Source organism: Aspergillus undulatus (assembly GCF_047715775.1).
Source record: "Aspergillus undulatus strain CBS 261.88 unplaced genomic scaffold BDV17scaffold_103, whole genome shotgun sequence".
NCBI classification, from domain to species: domain Eukaryota; kingdom Fungi; phylum Ascomycota; class Eurotiomycetes; order Eurotiales; family Aspergillaceae; genus Aspergillus; species Aspergillus undulatus.
Genome location: NW_027396707.1, coordinates 16,665 through 35,133, shown reverse-complemented (window position 1 = coordinate 35,133; position 18,469 = coordinate 16,665). Strand labels below are relative to the sequence as shown.

At 52.7% G+C, this 18,469-nt stretch overlaps 4 protein-coding genes across 4 annotated transcripts; 3 read left to right on the top strand and 1 right to left on the bottom strand.

The window, feature by feature from the left end:
- Positions 1-5: 5 nt before the first annotated feature.
- On the bottom strand, positions 6-1,412 carry BDV17DRAFT_17986 (uncharacterized protein). The gene is made up of 3 exons (XM_073754923.1): positions 823-1,412; positions 93-737; positions 6-41 (listed from the first exon to the last, which is right to left on the bottom strand). Exons 1-2 carry the CDS (start codon positions 1,216-1,218, stop codon positions 483-485), a joined length of 651 nt encoding a protein of 216 aa, XP_073610032.1. The 5' UTR covers positions 1,219-1,412; the 3' UTR covers positions 6-41; positions 93-482.
- Positions 1,237-3,682, top strand: BDV17DRAFT_17731 (gamma-glutamyltransferase). The gene is made up of 7 exons (XM_073754884.1): positions 1,237-1,366; positions 1,434-1,793; positions 1,848-1,881; positions 1,936-2,095; positions 2,142-2,721; positions 2,778-2,938; positions 2,995-3,682. The coding sequence occupies exons 1-7, from the start codon at positions 1,331-1,333 to the stop codon at positions 3,575-3,577; spliced, it is 1,914 nt and encodes a 637-aa protein (XP_073610031.1). The 5' UTR covers positions 1,237-1,330; the 3' UTR covers positions 3,578-3,682.
- A 648-nt stretch (positions 3,683-4,330) lies between these two features.
- On the top strand, positions 4,331-10,417 carry BDV17DRAFT_285614 (uncharacterized protein; the record flags this gene model as incomplete). The annotated part of the gene is made up of 4 exons (XM_073760744.1): positions 4,331-5,172; positions 5,658-5,904; positions 5,971-6,902; positions 7,849-10,417. 4 exons carry the CDS (start codon positions 4,331-4,333, stop codon positions 10,415-10,417), a joined length of 4,590 nt encoding a protein of 1,529 aa, XP_073610030.1.
- Positions 10,418-14,573: 4,156 nt separating this feature from the next.
- On the top strand, positions 14,574-15,959 carry gprC (the record flags this gene model as incomplete). The annotated part of the gene is made up of 2 exons (XM_073760743.1): positions 14,574-15,161; positions 15,237-15,959. 2 exons carry the CDS (start codon positions 14,574-14,576, stop codon positions 15,957-15,959), a joined length of 1,311 nt encoding a protein of 436 aa, XP_073610029.1.
- Positions 15,960-18,469: the final 2,510 nt, after the last annotated feature.

Here is an 18,469-nt window from a genome sequence, read left to right as displayed (position 1 = left end):
TAGTATAATGACAACAGCATTGGCATAAGCAAAGACCTCGTCTTGTTGTTAGCTCTGGTCGAGTCAGGAGTCCGCGGCTAAGGAAGTGTTACCAGCGATACGCCAAGAACTCAGTCATCCCACCAAAATGGAGCCTTCGAGATGGAACTGGACCAGAATCGCAACCCGACGGCAATCGTCGCGAGGATGAGTACTGTGAATGCAGCACCTATAATGTGGATGCCCAAATGGCATGATGACGTGCTTGCGGGTGTGAGATTGTATTTTCGAAGTTGGGACAGCCAGGTGAATGGGTGGGGGAGCGGAGAAGACTTTGTGCTTCGAGCCAGTATTATTTGCCCAATGAACCGCTCAGAACTGAATCGTTGACTGACCCTTCTTCCCCAGGGCGATAAGTCACCATGTCTGAACCAGCGACAAGATTCTCCAACGACCTTGACACCGAAACAACCGCAAAATGTCTGACAGAATTGGCACCCTAATCAGCGAGCCCCATCATGTTTTCCCCGGCGACCTATGAAGCGTATCGTGATATCCCGGCTACCTACCTCTTGTGTGAGAAGGATGGTGCGATACCGTTCGACTTGCAGAAGGCTATGGTTACCGCGGCGGGACAGGGTGTGGTTTAGTCGGTTTGTTGTGGAGCAGGGCACTCGCTTATGTTGAGTGCGCCGCAGCTGGTATTTGATGTGATTGATCGGGTCGCGAAAGATGCAGCTGGGGGTGCTTTTGTGGGTCTACTGTGAGAGTGAGCGTTGAGTCGCGTTAGTCCTGATTAACCCGAAAAGACTTGTTAGTGGATAGTCGGCTAGGTGTAGATACCCAGGTATGAGACGCAGCCGCCCGCAATGTAAAGAATGGCACAGGTATACATGCTGCGAGGTTAGGAATGAACTTGCGGTCGTATTTATCACTGATACCGGACGACGGGTAAGGTAAAAAAAAGCAGTTGGAAGAAGAGTACGTAACACCAAAATTGAGCTTGTATAGACGTAGATTAGAATGCGGGGTTTGGAGAAGATAAGGAGCCGGAAGATCAGCGAGGTCGTATCGGAATCCACTGATAACCGACGGGAATGCTGGAGAGTTGGAGAAGCAGGTGACACTGCAGAAGTGACCACTGGCGAGTGACCAGGCTGAACTCTGCTTATCAGTTCCTGCCGGTGCTTCGGTGTGACCTTTGCCCTGCCACTTTTCCTCCAGCATTTCCTCCAACATGTCCTGTCAGTCTTCCACAGAGCTCACCCAGTCACCCAGAGCATCATTATTCTCCGCCCCAAGGTTACATACAGTTGTACTTGTACCTGCCTAGACGGCATTAGTCGAGTCGATGCAGGGGTCCAGCCCCCCGGATGTGGAGCAGCAGGTGAATGCTCCCGCGCCATTTGCCGGCCAGACGAGTTGCTAATCTTAAGCTTCGATGGTGCCACCAGCCACTTCAACAAAACAAAGACAAGCCTTCTTATTACTCAAGCATTCTGCCGACCCCGTTCCACAGACATTCCACGAGGCGGACTGCGACGCTCTCCGAGCCCAAGTCCACCATGTCGCGTGTCTTGAAGCTCTCCCTTTGTACCACCCTCTTGCTGGTGCTGCTGGTTGTCCATCTACCCGGTGTCCTTCCGTCGCCTTTGGGCATTGACTCGGACTTGATTGGTCCCTCGCGTCAGCATGGTAGATCGCGGAGTTCCGAGGCTGATTCTGGGAAGAGAGGGGCTGTCGCGAGTGAGAGCCACATCTGCAGTCGACATGGCACGGATATTATTCTGAAGGGTGGAAATGCTGCTGACGCTGTGAGTTCTGTCGCTGGTGAATCGAGATTGGATTGCTGATGGGGTTGGTGCTAGATGGTCGCGACGATGCTTTGCGTCGGAGTTGTTGGTGAGTCTGTCCCTGTTTTCTGAAGGATAAGCCTTGCTAATGACAATGTGACAGGAATGTATCATAGTGGCATTGGAGGAGGCGGATTCATGCTCGTCAAGTCACCAGCAGGCGAGTTTGAGTACATCGACTTCCGCGAAACTGCGCCGGCCGCGGCATTCGAGGAGATGTTCAACAACACAACCGATTCCTCTACGCTAGGTGGATTGGCAAGGTATGCTCAACTGACCCTTTGAAGGAGATACTCTAACATCATCCAGCGGTGTTCCCGGTGAACTGCGCGGCTTGGAGTACCTACATAAGAAGTACGGCTCTCTTCCCTGGTCAGTACTAGTCCAACCAGCCATCGACACCGCGCGCAATGGGTTCCTCGTCGGCAAAGACCTAGTGAAATACATGGACTCCGCGATCGGCGACAGCGAAGACTTCCTCGTCAACGACCCCTCATGGGCCGTTGATTTCGCTCCAAACGGCACCCGCGTCAAGCTCGGGGACACCCTCACGCGCAAACGCTATGCAAGCACACTTGAGACGATCGCTTCGCAGGGTCCGGACGCTTTTTACTCGGGGCCTATTGCAGAGTCGACCATCAAGGCCCTCAAAGCTGCCAATGGGATCATGACGCTAGAAGATCTGCGCAACTACACGGCTGTGGTCCGCGACTACTCGCAGATTGACTACCGCGGGTATAAGGTCACGAGCACGACGACTCCATCGAGCGGCAGTGTTGCGCTGAATATGTTGAAGGTTTTGGATACGTATGAGACGTTGTTTACGCCGCAGAACGTGAATCTGAGTACCCACCGGATGGACGAAGCGATGCGGTTCGGATACGGCTTGGTATGTGATTCAAGTGCCACTGCGATATCTACTCCGGCTAAGTGAGTATCTCATAGAGAACCGTCCTCGGAGACCCAGGCTTCGTCGAAGGCATGTCGGAATACGAAAAGGCGATGCTCGAGCAGTCGACCATCACTGAAATCCACAACAAGATCTTCGACCAGAGGACCCAAAATGTCTCTGCATACGACCCAGCCGGGTATGAGAGCTTGGATACGTAAGTCCCGCATACACCCTCCATCAAACCTCCGCCTGACGCAGATAACTATTCAGACCCGGCACATCCCACATCGCAACAACCGACGCATCGGGCCTCTCAATCAGCGCGATAACAACAATAAACCTCCTCTTCGGCAACCGCATCGTCGTCCCCGAAACAGGGATAATCCTCAACAACGAAATGGACGACTTCTCCATCCCAGGCTCCTCAAATTATTTCGGCTACATCCCCTCCGAATCAAACTACATCCGGCCGGGAAAGCGCCCGCTGTCCTCGTGCACCCCCGCAATCGTCACACATCCCAACGGGACAACGTTCTTCATCGCTGGCTCTGCGGGCGGAAGTCGCATCATCACGGCAACCGTGCAGAATATCATCCACGCCGTAGATGAGAAGCTAAGTGCGGCTGAGGTGCTGGCGAGGCCGAGACTGCATGACCAGCTCGTGCCGAACCAGGTCAGCTTTGAGTACGACTTTGATAATGCCACTGTGGCGTTTATGAAGGGTCGTGGGCATAATGTTACTTGGATGGCGCCCGGGACGAGCACGGCGCAGGCGATTCGCGTGTTGCCGAATGGCACGTTTGATGCGGCGGGGGAGCCGAGACAGCTTGATTCAGGGGGGTTTGCGGTTTAAGCTTAATCTTTGGAAGAGAACTTATTGGAGCATTCTAAGTAGGAGTGATTTTGTGTGGCAGTTTTGCATCTGGATATACTTGGTACTGGCCGCGGTGAGTGGAGACCTACATGTGTATATAGGGCTCATGGATAGAATCTAGACGGATAGATGAGATTTTCTGGCGTCCTGTATCAGTTCAATGGGAGCTGAAGGGGCCATATGAACCTATGACCTTGAAGCGCAGCCAGCATACAAAGCCCGCCCGCTGGAGTACTTCGGAGATAAGGCACGGATACGTATGGGCCCGTGCGCTCTTATCACTTCAATCTTCCAGAGTCCGAGCTTTTGTCCCCCAGATCCATCTCAGCCTTCCCCATCTCGCAATGTGAATAAGCAACCTACTTCTTCTTATTGTTATAAAATGTCCCCATATGTTTTTCTTCTCTTCAATCGCTGAATGAAGGAGCTCAGCTTGCGGTGAAGAGCTGGCGCCGACAGGGTGGGAGGTTGTTGAGGGGTTGCGTGGGTGGAATGGCTGGCTTCTGCAGTGAGTGAATTACCGTTCATAGGTTCCTGAATTCCCTGTGTTACTCTTTGTCCTTGTTATCGCTTCTTTCTCAAGCTTTCCGCTTGAGACTTCTCTTACCCCTCCTGCCCCTCGCTCGACTTAACTTTCTGTCACTAGCAAAAGCTTATTGTCGCCCACTCAGACTCTAGAGCCCAAACTTGACCGCGTCACAATCGAAAGAGAGTTCTCGAACATATACAAATATGGCGCGACTCGGGCGCGAGAATGAGTCTGCCACTTTTACTTCCAGTCCTACCCCCGTGAAGCGCAGAAGCAAGAGCAAGGGCAAGGACAAGACCAATGCGGACACGGACACGAGCACCAGCACGAGTGCCAATCCCCTCGACGAATTCGCAAACGAGGCCACCTCCGCGTCCAAGAATACAGTCGCAATTTTCCGAGATACTGCCAAAGGCGCCGTGAGTGCGAACGAGAACAGCGCTGAAGCCGGGACCTCATCAACAGCTAGCCCCGCGGTTGGCCCAACAGACCTTGAAGAGCTCGCCGAAGACAAAGATAACAGACACAAGAGCGATCCCGGACTCGACCTTCCTTCGTCTGCGCCCTCGTCCAGTGATCTCTACACCCCGCTCCTGACATTCATTTGCGAACACAACTTCATGCGCAAGAAGCAATATCCTGTTTTGCGTTCTTCGCGAGTTGAGTTTGTGCGGGATGTCAACGAAGAGGGGAAAAGACTTGGCTACCATCAGGCGGTCGTTGATCGAGTACTTCTTGATATCAAGAGGTACTATCTTGTGAAGGTTGAATGGCCGCATGCGTTTACTGAGGGAATGGAATTCGGTGACGAATTTGATGATACACCTCTGAGTTCAGTGTCAGAAGTGTCAAAGGATAACGGCCTGTCTAAGGACAAGCAGCCTGAAGGGCTTCCTCTCGGCATCAAATTCTCAAAGGAGCGACAGACTGTCAGAGATGCGATATCTGGTAGCTCACGTGCTCCGGTCTACCGCTATGGCCTTGATCCCTATGATCTAAGCGAGGAGATCTATGACACCTCTCCAACTCCGCAAAAACTTGACGTGTCAGTGACTTGCAAGGACAACACCATGTCCCAAGCCAAGCACGCTAGGAGTCCTTCGCTAGGCACTGCAGCCTCGACGAATCAACGGCCTGTTGGAGGGGCGACTACCCTTGGCATAACTACGCCAAAGTCGCGCGACAACCTTGATCGCTACGATCTGAATGAACTTCTAGCAAGTGATCTTGAGGACGGAGCGAAGCCATCGCAGCCCAAGGAGAAGAAGAGGAAGCGGAAGCGGAGTAGTGATTCCGTTTCGGCTCCGAGTCAAACATCTTCTGGAGTTCACAACAACACGAACAAGGCGCCCAAGTCTAACATCATCGAAGACAAGAGCGAAGCGACCCTGGGCTCCGATAAGGGTGGTAAGCAAAACGTTCCGCGATCTCGGCCAAAGAAGACACGACAGCGCGTCTTCGACTCTCATTCTTCGCAGACAGCCGCCTCTAAAAGCAAATCCCTGAAGAAGAGCGGTGCGGCGCTTGAAGATCCCATTGTGCTGGATTTTTAAGGACCAATGATTTGCCGGGGTTGACCACCGGCGATGAGGTGAGGTCGAAATATTTTGTGAAGTCGCAGGCCAGGACTTGCTTAACGATTGAGTCTGTTGATACTGAAGCATCACGGGAGACTCCTCAGAGTCAGCCGCTTTCGAAAGAAGTCCTGGCCATGCTGGAGGGTATGGGTCTGGTCTCCGATTTTCTGTTGTCTGATTCCGATTCGACCTTGAGTGATGTGCCCAGTGACCTTGATTCCATATCTGATAACCCTATTCATTCTCCTGTCTGCGCGCCACGAAAGACCCCTCTCCCTGTTGGTGAACTCGATGGAGTCGCTGAGTCCTCCAGTGAGCCCGCCAAACCCGCAGTCTGCTGCATTCCGCACGATTCAAGGGCACAGACCCCCCCACAGCTTGACATGCCGTTGAAGACACTCCCAGAAAAGAAGCCCCGCCTCAAGCCGACAAAGAAATCGCCATATTTCCAAGGCCCTCTGGTCAACGAAGACTCCTGCCTTCCATTTCCACCCATCGACTCGCCATCCTTTGGTTTAATCCAAGAGCAGCTCGCTCACGATCCCTTCCGCCTGATTCTTGCAACAATCTTCCTCAACCGAACGCGCGGTGGCGTAGCGCTCCCAATTCTCTTCCAGGTCTTCGACAGATACCCCACGATTGAAGCGATGGCCGCTGCAAACCCTGAAGAGCTAACAGCGATGATTAACCGCCTGGGCTTTCAGAACCAGCGCGCAAGGAAATGCATCGCCATGGCACAGACATGGCTTAACAACCCTCCTACCCACGGCAAACGGTACCGCAAACTCAATTACCCGGCCAAGTCAGACGGACGTGATATCAAACCCACCGAATGCATCCCCGACGACGACCCGCGCGTGGGCTGGGAAATCGCGCACCTCCCTGGTGCCGGAGCGTACGCCTTGGACAGCTGGCGCATTTTCTGCCGCGATGAGCTGAGAGGATTAGTGAAGGACTGGCAGGGCGGTGTTGCGGAGACAGAGGATTTCACTCCGGAGTGGAAATCGGTACTGCCGATGGATAAAGAGCTTCGTGCTTACTTGACTTGGATGTGGTTGAAGGAGGGCTGGGTCTGGGATCGAGAGACTGGAAATAGGGCAAGGGCCAGCGAGAAGGTGATGCGGGCTGCGAGACGGGGGGCGACAGCGCATATTGAGGAGGGGAATTGGGTTCTTGAGACATCGCCGGTGAAGAGGAGGTAGCTGCTTGGACACTCTTCTCTAGACTATTTGGTTCTGTCCATAATAAGCAATCAATATGTTAATGGTGGTAGTCAACCGTAAATTGTGTAAAGGAGGGAGGTGGTTACGCGCCAGTTGATGCCTTAGGCTATGATCAGGCAACTCAAGGGCAACCAGTCTCCAGTCTCCAGTCAACCACGATGCCAACAAACACATGGCAAACACTCTCATCTCTCCAACTCTCCAAGTCTCGGTCAAGACCAGCATTCTCTTGACCTCGGAACAGTCATCTACACCAGAAGCCATCTCCAACCTTCGTCAGGCTTCCATGCAGTCGTCACGGACCACAATCTCGCTCCACTGAGTCCACCAGCCCGTCTGCCTTGAACGGGCCATCGAACTAAAGCTCGTCCTCATCGTCTAAACGGGTCTCAGCGGGGGTTCGCCTGGGCCCTGCTCACCGCAAAATCCGCCAGCCTCCATCGGTCACTCAGAGTCATTCATCACTCGCTTGCATTCTTGTCTGTGCCTGGCTCCTATTCTGATCTTCTTCCAGCTTGCTTTCCCCCCCCCCGAACCCCATGAGCGATGGCATGTCGCATGACTCTAAAGATAGCTGCTGGTGATCGCATCTGTGACATAAGCGCCTAGCTACCCTCCCAACCAATCACAATCGCCCTTCTTTACGTCGCCTAAGCGCCAGACGAGCACCCAACAACAACGTGTTTGCGAACACCACCATCGGCGTCTCGGTTCAAACGACAATCCACGATTCTACAATCTCTTCTTTCTCATTGAGGTGTCCGAAGTGATCACGCCCATCATTCACAACTACGAGGTAACTAGACAGTCACAAACGCAATATTATTCGGAAGGGGCCGACAAGGCAGAAAGACAGCACCTCCTGGCCGCCGTCTCCTCTCACCTTCTCTCCCAATACCAACCTCCATTAATTGATTCGAGCCCATCCCACGCCATGTTTCTACCCCTGAGACTAAATGACCGAGATCGTAATAGGGACCCGAGTAGGAAGCTCTCATCAACCTCGTCTACCTCCCTCAAATCAAAACACAAGCAACACCGGTCCTCCTCTCAGAAGCAGCCCAATCTCCCCTCAACCAAGGATCAAGACGATCCCGAACCACCGGTCCGCGCCTCGACCCCTTCCGCCTCCGCTCCCAAGTCCCGCAAGCAACGTCGGTCCTCCATGCCCGGCCTCGATAGCGCCAGCCGCTCCCAGACGGCCTCCTTCCTCGAGTCGAGAACGAGTTTGCCGTACCCTACGTTTTCGAAGGCTCATAGTCGGGAGGCCGTTGGCAAGCCGGGCGTTCCTACGCCGGATCCGACCGACTTGACCGAGCAGTTTGATGATGACGATAATCACGATAGTAAACAACAGCGCCCTGATAGTCGCAATGCACCACCGAGTCCGCCATTGACGAGCACGGACCAACATTCGCGCAAGGGAAGTACGGTCGATGACAAGGGAGAAAAAACTGAAAAGGTGGTGAAGGATGGAAAGACTAAGATTAGGATTAAGACGGACTTAAATCGGTCGTCGTCAAGTCTACGAGCGAAGAAGGAAAAGGACGACGGGAGCAAGACGAGCAAGTCCACCGTGCGACCGGAGACTCCCAAGTCGAAACGTTCAAGTCATAGCAAAGAGAAAGATACCCCGTCTCGGAGCGCCAGTCACAAGCCATCCAAGTCAAAGCTCGACCACGAACGCAAACGGACTCCTCCACCTCGGTCTCCTCCACACGTTCGAGATGTAGGCATGGGGTCTGCCAACGGCTCCGACGCGACCATTGCAGCGCCTCGTCATTCGCCTTCTTCCAGAGTCAAAAGCCCCGAGAAGCCGCCGTCGCGCACCCAGAGCCGCTCATCCATGTCCAATCGTCCGTCGTCCGTAAACCATCATCGGACGCCATTCGAAGCTGCAATGGACTATGGACGACCGCCAACTTTTGGCTCCACATATGGCACCCCGCCTCCTCCGCCTCCTCCCCCGGATGTCCCAGTCTCGAATCCCCGCGTTGACTATCTACTTCATAACGGAGGATTGGAATACCAAGTGCCCAAGTCTCTCCTCCTAAACTCAGTCTTTGGCGATCAGCCCCAGGTCCAGCCTCATCTAGCGGCTAGTAGAGTGTTCGAGCCTTTCAACCGTCTTTTAGATGACTACCAGAGTGTCGTAAATAAAAACGGTTCACTCGCAGTCGCGACCGGGTCTCGGTCTGTGGCTCGGCGCCTTCTCGATCGATTAGAAGCCGTCTTTGCCCGCGATATCTCGTCGGAGGCGTGCCGTTGCTTGATGTGTGAGCATGAGGATTACAAGGAGCTTCCGTCTGGTGTTAGCTGGGGCGAGGTCTTGGAGCTGGTATCAGGCCGTCGGGAACTCCCTACCTGGCCGCCGTTCATTCTCACAACAGAGCTGGGTGCCGCGGACTTGTCTGGCGACGAGCATATTCCCATGCAGAAGATGGACATCGACGTCCCGGAAGAGTATCGAGAGCACTTCCTCCGACAGTCGCGCAAGACGAAAACCGCCGTTGACAAATGGCTAGCCGAGCAAGTTGAGCAGCCGACGAGCGCGCCGGACGAGGTAGACGACGAGACACTCACCTTCGCCATGTTGACCCATCTCGGAACGGAGCAGAGACCCATCTTCCGCGCATTGCTAGGAATCACCGGCACATCGTCGACCCCACGCCCCGACGGACCACGAGAGAGACCAGAAGCTCTGGTCTCCTCATCCTACGCCATCCAGCGCCTCTACAGACTCTCGTCCCGACCCCGCGACCCCGAAACTGCAATCTACATGCTCAACAACCCCGCAATCCACCACGTCCTCGCCACTCTCGCTGCCATCAGCGACGACGAATGGGACATCCTCGTCTCAGGCCGCTTCGATGGCTTCCTCCGCAGCGGCGCAGAAGACACAACCTCCACACCCAACCGCTACAGCGCCAGCCGCTCAAACACCCCCTTCAGCGCCGCCACCGCAAACGGCCGCATGTCCCGCGGCCCAACCCCCAACCCGCTCGACCGCCCCATGTCCCAGCCGTACGGCCCCAACTCCCCCGGCACCTACGGCGGCCCGATCGCGCTAGACGAGGAAATGGAAATCGCGGCCCTCGCTGAAGTCGAGCGTGAGATTTACGCGGGCATGGAAGCCCTTGAGGACGCGTTCGAAGCGCTGCATTGCAAAGCCGAGTCCGTCCGCCTTGCCCTCCGCGAGCGCGGCGCGGGTCTGTCCATCGCGAATCAGAATCGCCGCGGGACGTTTGTGGAAGCGAGACTTGGGACCCCGGCTTCTCAGTATCCGTGGGAAAGCGGGACCGACGATGACTTCCTCGATGATGTTATGTCGCTTGCGCCTGATGACTCCGCGAGTAATATTAGCTCTAATCGACGCCGGAGACCGAAGAGACGGACTGAGCGAAGGACACCCGCGCCTGTTGAGGAGGAGGATGAGGGTGAGGATGAGCTTGTTGGGCGACGGGATAGCCGGAACTCTAGGAGGAGGTAGTATAGTTCGCCGAGGCAACACCTATCTACCTACCTATATACTTCCTGTCTGCTTCGTGACTTATCCCATCCTTGTCCCTGTTCATGATCCCTAGCCGATTCTTTTGCCGGTTTTGCGATTGCATTTTTATACCGATATATCATATATCACTCGTCTCATCTCATCCCCTGTTTTCTGTTTTCTGATTTCTGTTTTCTGTTTCTCTTTTGTTTTTTTGTGTTCTCCATCAGCAGCGTTACGACAACGACATACGACATTTGACGAAAATTGACGATCTGAGTTGAGTCTCACCTATGCACATGCACATCGCACCAACCATAGAATGAGGAAATGACAAGAAATAAAAGATTAATTGATTCGATTCCATTTGGCTTGACGTTGCTTGGCATTTTTTTTGTCTAGATAGGAGAAGACCTTGGCGTGAGAGGAAAGTGGGAAAGGAGGGGATCTCGACATGACGAAGCGAATTGTTTTAATATTTAGCCATCTTCCTTGCCCATGCCTCGTTGCGGGTTTGGTTAGCTGGGCTTGATCTGACTGAGATTGTACATTTTTGTTGCGCTTGCGCTTTAGCATAGAATTTGCAGTCGAATTCGAATTGGGAATATATCATGATGTTACCTTGGATACCTATCCTTCTCGGCACTGGCCTGGCGGGATTGTTTATAGTCTCGATGGCGCCGCGTCCATTAGCTACCTAGCTAGCTTATCAGTCTCTGACTCTGGCGTCCTGGAATCTATAGATGAACGTGAGTTGGAAGGGTTCGAAGAACCTACTCAGTTATCATGGCCATGCAGTGCATTCTGCAGCACACGACCGGGTTTCGGGGCGCGTACTTATTCTACTAGTCCGGGTCTAGAGCTCGAGCGGTGTCGGTCGAGTCGCAGATTTACATGTAGAGTTTGACGTAGTACTGCTCCCAGCCCGCAATGTATTTGTCGACAATACTCGACATGAGATAAGGAGCAACATATTGCCATCTATAACCAACAGGCATCCAATACTTGTACTAGTGGGTGTCACCGTATCTCCGCACTGGCACAGAGCGGAATTCTCGGATCGGTAGGACCTCTGGAGGATTCATCCCAATGGCCCATGCACTCAGCCCAATCTCCAGTTTGGGATTTACGCCGCGCGACATATCGGGGCAGCCGACGAGTTCAGAAGAGGCACCCGAGTGTTCTCCTGATTTGTCTTAGTTTAGGCGTCCAGGGTAGGGAAGATTACGCAGAGGATACGCATCCCGCGATTCCAGGCCCAGGAACACGAATCTTATCAGCTTGCCGCTGACAAGTACCGATTGCAAGCACTAGAAAGCGTTCTAACGAAGTCAGACTTTCGACAGCCTGAGAGACGCATGGCACGCTGAAATCATGTGATAGACGATCGGTAGCGGCCCGCATTGTGCTTGCATTGGCACCAATTGGGCCTCCTGCGGGGTCTCCTTGGGGATTACGAGATGAGATGGTGCACGCTGAGGCTAATGACCAGTGCATGTACTACTCTGCCAGGCGCAGCCTTTCTAGGGCCTCATTGACCAGACAAGTGGAACGAAGGGGATGTTAAATAAGACAGAAGTCGGATAATTTGCCAGGCACCAACGGCTTCAGTGGCACAGGCCGTGACAAGAACAGAAAGCCGGAAAGGGTGCTATCACAGTAGGGTTTAGTAGTTTGCCATCGGCGTCATCAACAGTTGCTGAACCAGACTTCTTGGTTGGAGTATGAAAAGACGTGCTCCTGTGGCCAGGACGAGCGATTGTTGCTCCAACGAATAGTCCCGACTCAGGTCGTTTCGAGGAGCCAAACCTATTTTGCACCAGAGCCGTGGGTTTGGAGTTCGAACAGCCGAGATACTGGTTTGATAGCATCGTCTGCGAGTCGACCAGTGAGCGCCGGATTACAACAGAGTAGGCGGAACAAAAAGGATTGTCCCGATGCCGCCGGTAATTTCAGCCGTACCGTAGCGCCGCATGATTCGCCTCCATTAGAGGGTTCGAACTGTCGGAGTAGTGCGGGGTCAGAATGATCGATGCCATACTGACGTTTCAAGCGAGACTGGGCGTTTTGAGGGAACTCTGTATACCGTATGCTTCATCGCGAACTCGCAGTGTCATTGGCTCCAAGATCTCAAGCGTCTTCGTAGTGGCATGCCGAAACTGTTACCTGCAGTGCGCTGCTCAAGGCTGGGCTGTCTGTCGTCTTTCGTTCACTGCGAAAACCAGTCCAGAGATCTCCTGCATTGAGGTCAAGCTGGGTTGGTATCAATTCTAGGCTCATCACAAAGGAAGAGGAAGTCAAGACTGTCGATAGAGAGGAAGGAGAGAGAGAAAAAGCAGTGACAACAGTGACAGTGACATCCGGAGAAAGACTGGCTCCGGTTCCTGGCTTCGTGACTTTTGTGTCGTGACTGCTCATCTTTGTGTTCCTAATACTCTCTCGCTCCCCTGTCATGTCTCCTCTCGCACGGACACGTCAATTTACATGAAACACCAGCTTCACACAGCGGGGTTGTCTCCGGATGCCAATATATTGTCTTTGACATCGGTTTCCAAACGGCTTGCAGCTAAGGAGCTCCTGGTGTGGTGGGTTACGAGATCCTCGGAGATGAGAAGCGCAACCCCTGGCACTGCGAGCGTCTGGAACGTCGAGCTCGGTTGGCGAAACCGTGGAACTGCCGAAACATATGGCAAGTCGCCCAATCACGAACAAAGCCCTTAATATACTAAGAGGCTGCTTTATCGCAGACCAGTTGCCCTCCGTTCACATGCACACTTTCGTCGCATCGCTGCTACGCTCTGCTTCCGCCAAAGGGGGTTTTGTCAATGCAAATGAGATTCCTGGGAACGTTCCACGGTTCATGTGGCGGATGGCGCTGGAGCCCCGGGCGGCTGACTGAATACGATGATGCTCATCTCTGGGTCGTCGCTATCGGACCAGGAAAAGGCCTTTCCTGGGCATGCTGGCCAAGCACCACAGATCGTCTTCGAGAACGCATTCCCCTTTTGAGATGATGGGCAGCGATCTGCAGGCCTCCTTTCCCAAGAGAGAACGTTGTCCGGGATTGGCTCCAGAATCAACCGATCGGCAGTACGAGTGGGGGGCATTGTGGGCTGCAGAACTTCTTTGGACTTGGCTGGACTGCTGGCCGTTTGATTGGAGAGGCCGCCTCTCTGTGAGATGGCCGGGTCAATCCTCCGTTTTCCTGGGCTTGCGGGGTTACACGCAAGTTGCAGCCACCAGGTAAATTTCTTGCTGCCCTCCCCAAGCAAGCTTTCGCGCTAAGGAGCCACAGCGCTGGGCATCAGTATTAGCATTCTTGGCCTTCGAATACGGGCCTTCGTTTGGTTGGCGGCCTCACAACTATCAAAATACAAGGATATTTGAGCATCGACCTCCTGGTGGCTGTGAATCGACCTCGCATGAGCCAGGTTGCAGCTCCGTCAAGAGGGATTATGCAAGCACCTAACGATTAGCCTCACACACTGTCCTCCAATGTGAACTAGTACCACCAGGGTTAATATCTGACCGGCGGCCACTATGATTCGCTATCCTATTTCACCCTGCACATTCCATCATATACAGCTGGTCGTTTTCAGGGTAACCGTCAGGAGACATGCACTGTCCCCGTTGTATCTCTTCCCATTCGCTCCTGGAGCTTCCCCTGTATGATCATTGGGCCCATCATCTTTGCAGTCTGGTCGGACTCGGCCGCTCACGCGTCTTGATAGATCCACTCATGGCGAATTATGGTACGCCCTCGTGGGGTTCTAGGTTTGAGACGCATGGCGCAAACTTAAAACCGCGCCAGGCATAAACTTTGTTTCTATACGTCAGTAGTCCTTCGCTGCCTTGGCCATTTTGATCCTCCTGAACTCAGTGTCTGTCCCTCGTCATTTTCCATATTTTTCACTTTTTGTCAGAGTCGTCGATCCTTTTTCCTTCCAGAAAAGAAAGGAATGACATGAAGCTTATAGACTGAATCTTAGAATTCGCCGCAGTGTTCTCTTGTTCAAATACCCCATCTCCCCCGAACCATATTCTCGAAGCGCCCTTTCCTGCAAAGTGCCGAAGTACAACGGCTTCGACGAAACTCGCCCCTCCCTCCCGGATAATGCTTGCGGCGCTTTCAAGCATATCATACTGAGCCACAACGATGAGTCTTTTCGAGGTGTTACATTCTTTAAGCGGCGGCAGCAATGCCCTTATGCCGCGAGTGGCCTATACGGAGCACGACAATGGGAGCGGTGAAACTATCGATCCCTTGCCAGATGACCACCGCAGAGGTCTGGTTGCTGTCTTCGTCATGGCTATTCTCTCCACCGTCGCTACCTTCATCTTGATTGCGTTCATTACCTACCGTCTTGTCTTCTGGCGTGGAAACTACCAGCGTTACATCGGTTACAACCAATATGTCATTCTCATCTACAACCTGGTGCTTGCAGATATTCAACAGTCACTTGCTTTCTTAATATGTGCCAAATGGTATGCGGAAAATAAAGTCGAAGCCAACACTGCGGCCTGCTTCCTTCAAGGGCTCTGGCTCCAAATCGGAGATCCGGCCAGTGGAATTTTCGTGTTGGCCATCGCCTTCCATACATTCTATATTGTCGCCTTGGGTAAAAAGCTAAGCTATCGAGTGTTCGTCACAATCGTGATCGGTCTCTGGCTGTTTGTTGCCATTCTCGTCATTATTCCACTTGGGTCTCACGGTGCCGATGTATTCGTTCCCGCCGGTGCTTGGGTAGGTTCTCTTTCCTTCCCATGCGCCTTTTTTTTTATTTTTTTTTTCCTTTCTCTAAAGGCTAACTTTGCAAAGTGTTGGATTAGTGAAGACTACGAGCCTATCCGTCTTTGGACTCACTACGTCTGGATTTTCTTCGCCGAGTTCGGCACGGTTACCCTATATGCTGTTCTATGGCTCCAGCTCCGTCGTCGTATCAAGCAGTCTGCTATTCTGGGAAGCAGTCACACCGAGAGTCTGAAGCGTCTTCGTCGCGTTGTCGGATACATGGTTATCTACCCCATTGCTTACATTGTCCTCTCTCTCCCTCTGGCGGCGGGACGTATGGCTACGGCCCGTGGCGATACACCAAGCATCGTTTACTTCTGTGTTGCCGGTGCTCTCATTACAAGTTCCGGACTGGTTGATGTGCTGCTCTACACGCTCACTAGGAAGAACTTGATCGTCGAATCCGAGCCTAGCATGGACCAGAGCTACAACAAGTTCACCAACGGTCGAAAGGGTCTCAACAGCTCTACCGATCCGAGAAACATGCGGACGGATATCAGCGCTCTACGCACCTACAATGGTGCAGACGACGAAGAGAGCCGAGACGGGTCGACCGACGACATTGTCAAGAACACAAACGCTGTTGAACTGGCCCCGGTCGGAAAGGTGTACCAACACACCACTATCGAAATCACGTCCGAACCAGCATATCCTTCAGACGGCGGCGCCAGCGGCAGTGGTCGGTCAAGTCAGGACTCTCTACCGCCGACAGGCAAGATGTCTCCTCCTGCAAGGAGATGGGGACGATAAGCGGCCATCCGATCAGCGCCCGTCGAACTGTATGATTCTTTACCTTCTATACCCTCTTTTGTCTGCGAAGCGCCCGGCGACCGGCCAACTACCTCATGCCCAACTTCTTCTCCTACACGGTTTAATTGATGCCCCTCTCTTCGACACTCCTTGATTCATATTCCCAGCGACTCTTTCGGATCCTACCCATTATTACCTTGGACACCACGGTTCACTTCTACAAAAATATATCCGGGATCTATTATTCTTATTATTTCTCTTTTCTATTTTGCTCCTTTTATTCAGTTCAAAACTGTGAGCAGATATACCCGTTTTCAATGATGAGTTAGTTCTATGAGCGGATTCATGTCATCTTTTATATACCTTTTTTCACATTCTCTACTGGTGGCCTTTGTGATACTTTGTGTGTTATTTCTTGTATATAGATTTGTTTCTGCTTTTCCGCTTGGACCTCACGGCAAGCTGACTACCCACAATATTTCTTATTGTCTACGATCAGATCAACAATATAATGCCAGCACCGGTCAACAGTCATCAGTATCAGTTATCACCCCTATTCCAGAAGCCCCAGCTGGGCCAGCTCCAAACCCGGCATTCTGGTCTGTGGGCAACGCACAAGCCAATCAGATGCACGCTGAGGAAGATCACGGAAATCCTGTCGCCACCATGAATACGTACTCTGAGTTCGACTCTGGAGTCAAAGGCCAGGTGAGACTGAGGGTCGGTTGAACTATGACTCGGCGGCCTCGGTCAACCCGCGATCAGCGATCATCGCCCTAAGGCCGGACCAACATCCAAGTGCGGCATACAGAGGGAGCAGAATCTTCAACTTTGAACTCTTCAGCTTACAACACTCACTCCCGTCTAGCTTTGTTCAGTCTAGCTTTGTTCAGTCTAGCTTTGTTCAACTAGCGCTATTCGGCCTGCTCAGGAGTAGCGCAGCGAACCTGTCGATCGAGAATTCTTCTAAGCAGAGACTAGCAAATCTAGCCACCTACTAGAAGAGCATCAGCCCCGGTGCAATTTCCAGCAGATTAGGACGCGGCTTGAAGCTTATTCTTCCTCCAAGAGGACTAAGAGAAAGCCTTTTTCTTTTTCTGTCGTTCATTTGCTTTTCCTCTCCGCTCTCTGAGCGCCCGGCGTCGATTGACTAGTGAACTTACGGGGATAAAGTAGCATTATTATCACCAGTGGTCGAATCGACACTTCGATCCCCTAGCAGTGGCGTTTGCAGAAGACTGACCGTTTAACGCCACAAATTTTGCGATCGATATACTACTACTATCTACGCATTTCTGTCATGCTGCGTGCTGCAGGGCAGAGTTCTTCACGGATTCAGAAACAGAGCCAACCGTACCGCTCAAACGAACCGTGGACTGTCATGTTTCAGCTGAGATCCGAACCAAACCTTGCGTGACCCGTACGGCGTACCAAACTACGGCCCCTGCCTGTCCCTGTGTCTTTTAGGCAACCGCACCGTGCACGAGGCAGTGGATGGGACCGCATTTGGCATCGATGATCGCAGTACTCTCAGAGCACCTATGTTGAAATGTGGCTGGAATAACGTGGACAGTGGGCACGGCACAGCTGTGGACTTCAGGGCATCTGTACCATGGCACCGGGTTCAACGCGACTCATGACGATGTTTATCCTGGGTCCGGAACCATGACATGATCGCGCGATGACCTCGATCAGGATCTTCGAGACCGAGTACAGGGTATTCACTGTTCACTTTCAGTGTTAGTTTGTTAGTGTGCATGTCGATCGGCGAACTGTGAACAGCGAGCGGGTCGACCATGACAAACTCCATGGTCAGATCGGCAGTTGGTCTTGGGATCGATCGACCAGGCTCAGGCTGCCACCGTCACGGTGTCACCCTACCCTTGGCCAGTTGGCCTGACTAATGGCTGCGTTGGATACTGCGTATTTAGATACACCATGGAGATAGAGTACGCCGCGGAATAGACACGAGTCTACTCACTCACTCTGAGCTGCAGGGATCACATACGGGCAAGATCGAAATCTCATCCAAGCGTGGACCTCGTGGCGAGGTTCTGTCGAAGCTCTAGACTAGCTGATCCCGATCATATAAAGCTGCTTCGTCCAGGTCCTGCAGCATAGTATGGTAGCCTAACAGACCTGATCCTTGGATCCGTTCCCGCGGAGGGGACGGTCCAGACAGCTGAAGGCTGAGGCTCGGTCTCTGGTTTAGATCATCATTCATCATAATCAGTGACAATTTACTAATTGAATTATGCAGTGAAAGTGTGTTTTCAACGTGGTGATGGCTGGAAACTTTCGCTGATTGTGTATATTTTTCTTCTCCGCGGCTCTGCGGGCGAAAATATTCAGGGATGGATTGATGAAGTACTACTCACTGGCGCTGTAAGGATAGGTGTAGAATTGGGACCGTACGGAGCACATAGAAATGAAGTCGGCTGCTTGGTAATTCGCACCTACTCTGAAATCGGTTCTCTATATGTTGCAGTATTTACCTAGTGTTGAGCCAG

Coding starts and splice junctions, on each gene's coding strand:
- BDV17DRAFT_17986 (XM_073754923.1), bottom strand. CDS start 1,218: ATGTTGGAGGAAATGCTGGAGGAAAAGTGGCAGGGCAAAGGTCACACC. Junction 738..822: donor CGGCTGCGTCTCATACCTGG/GTATCTACACCT, acceptor CTCTCACAGTAG/ACCCACAAAAGCACCCCCAG.
- BDV17DRAFT_17731 (XM_073754884.1), top strand. CDS start 1,331: ATGCAGGGGTCCAGCCCCCCGGATGTGGAGCAGCAG. Junction 1,882..1,935: donor GCTTTGCGTCGGAGTTGTTG/GTGAGTCTGTCC, acceptor ACAATGTGACAG/GAATGTATCATAGTGGCATT. Junction 2,722..2,777: donor TGCGGTTCGGATACGGCTTG/GTATGTGATTCA, acceptor AGTATCTCATAG/AGAACCGTCCTCGGAGACCC.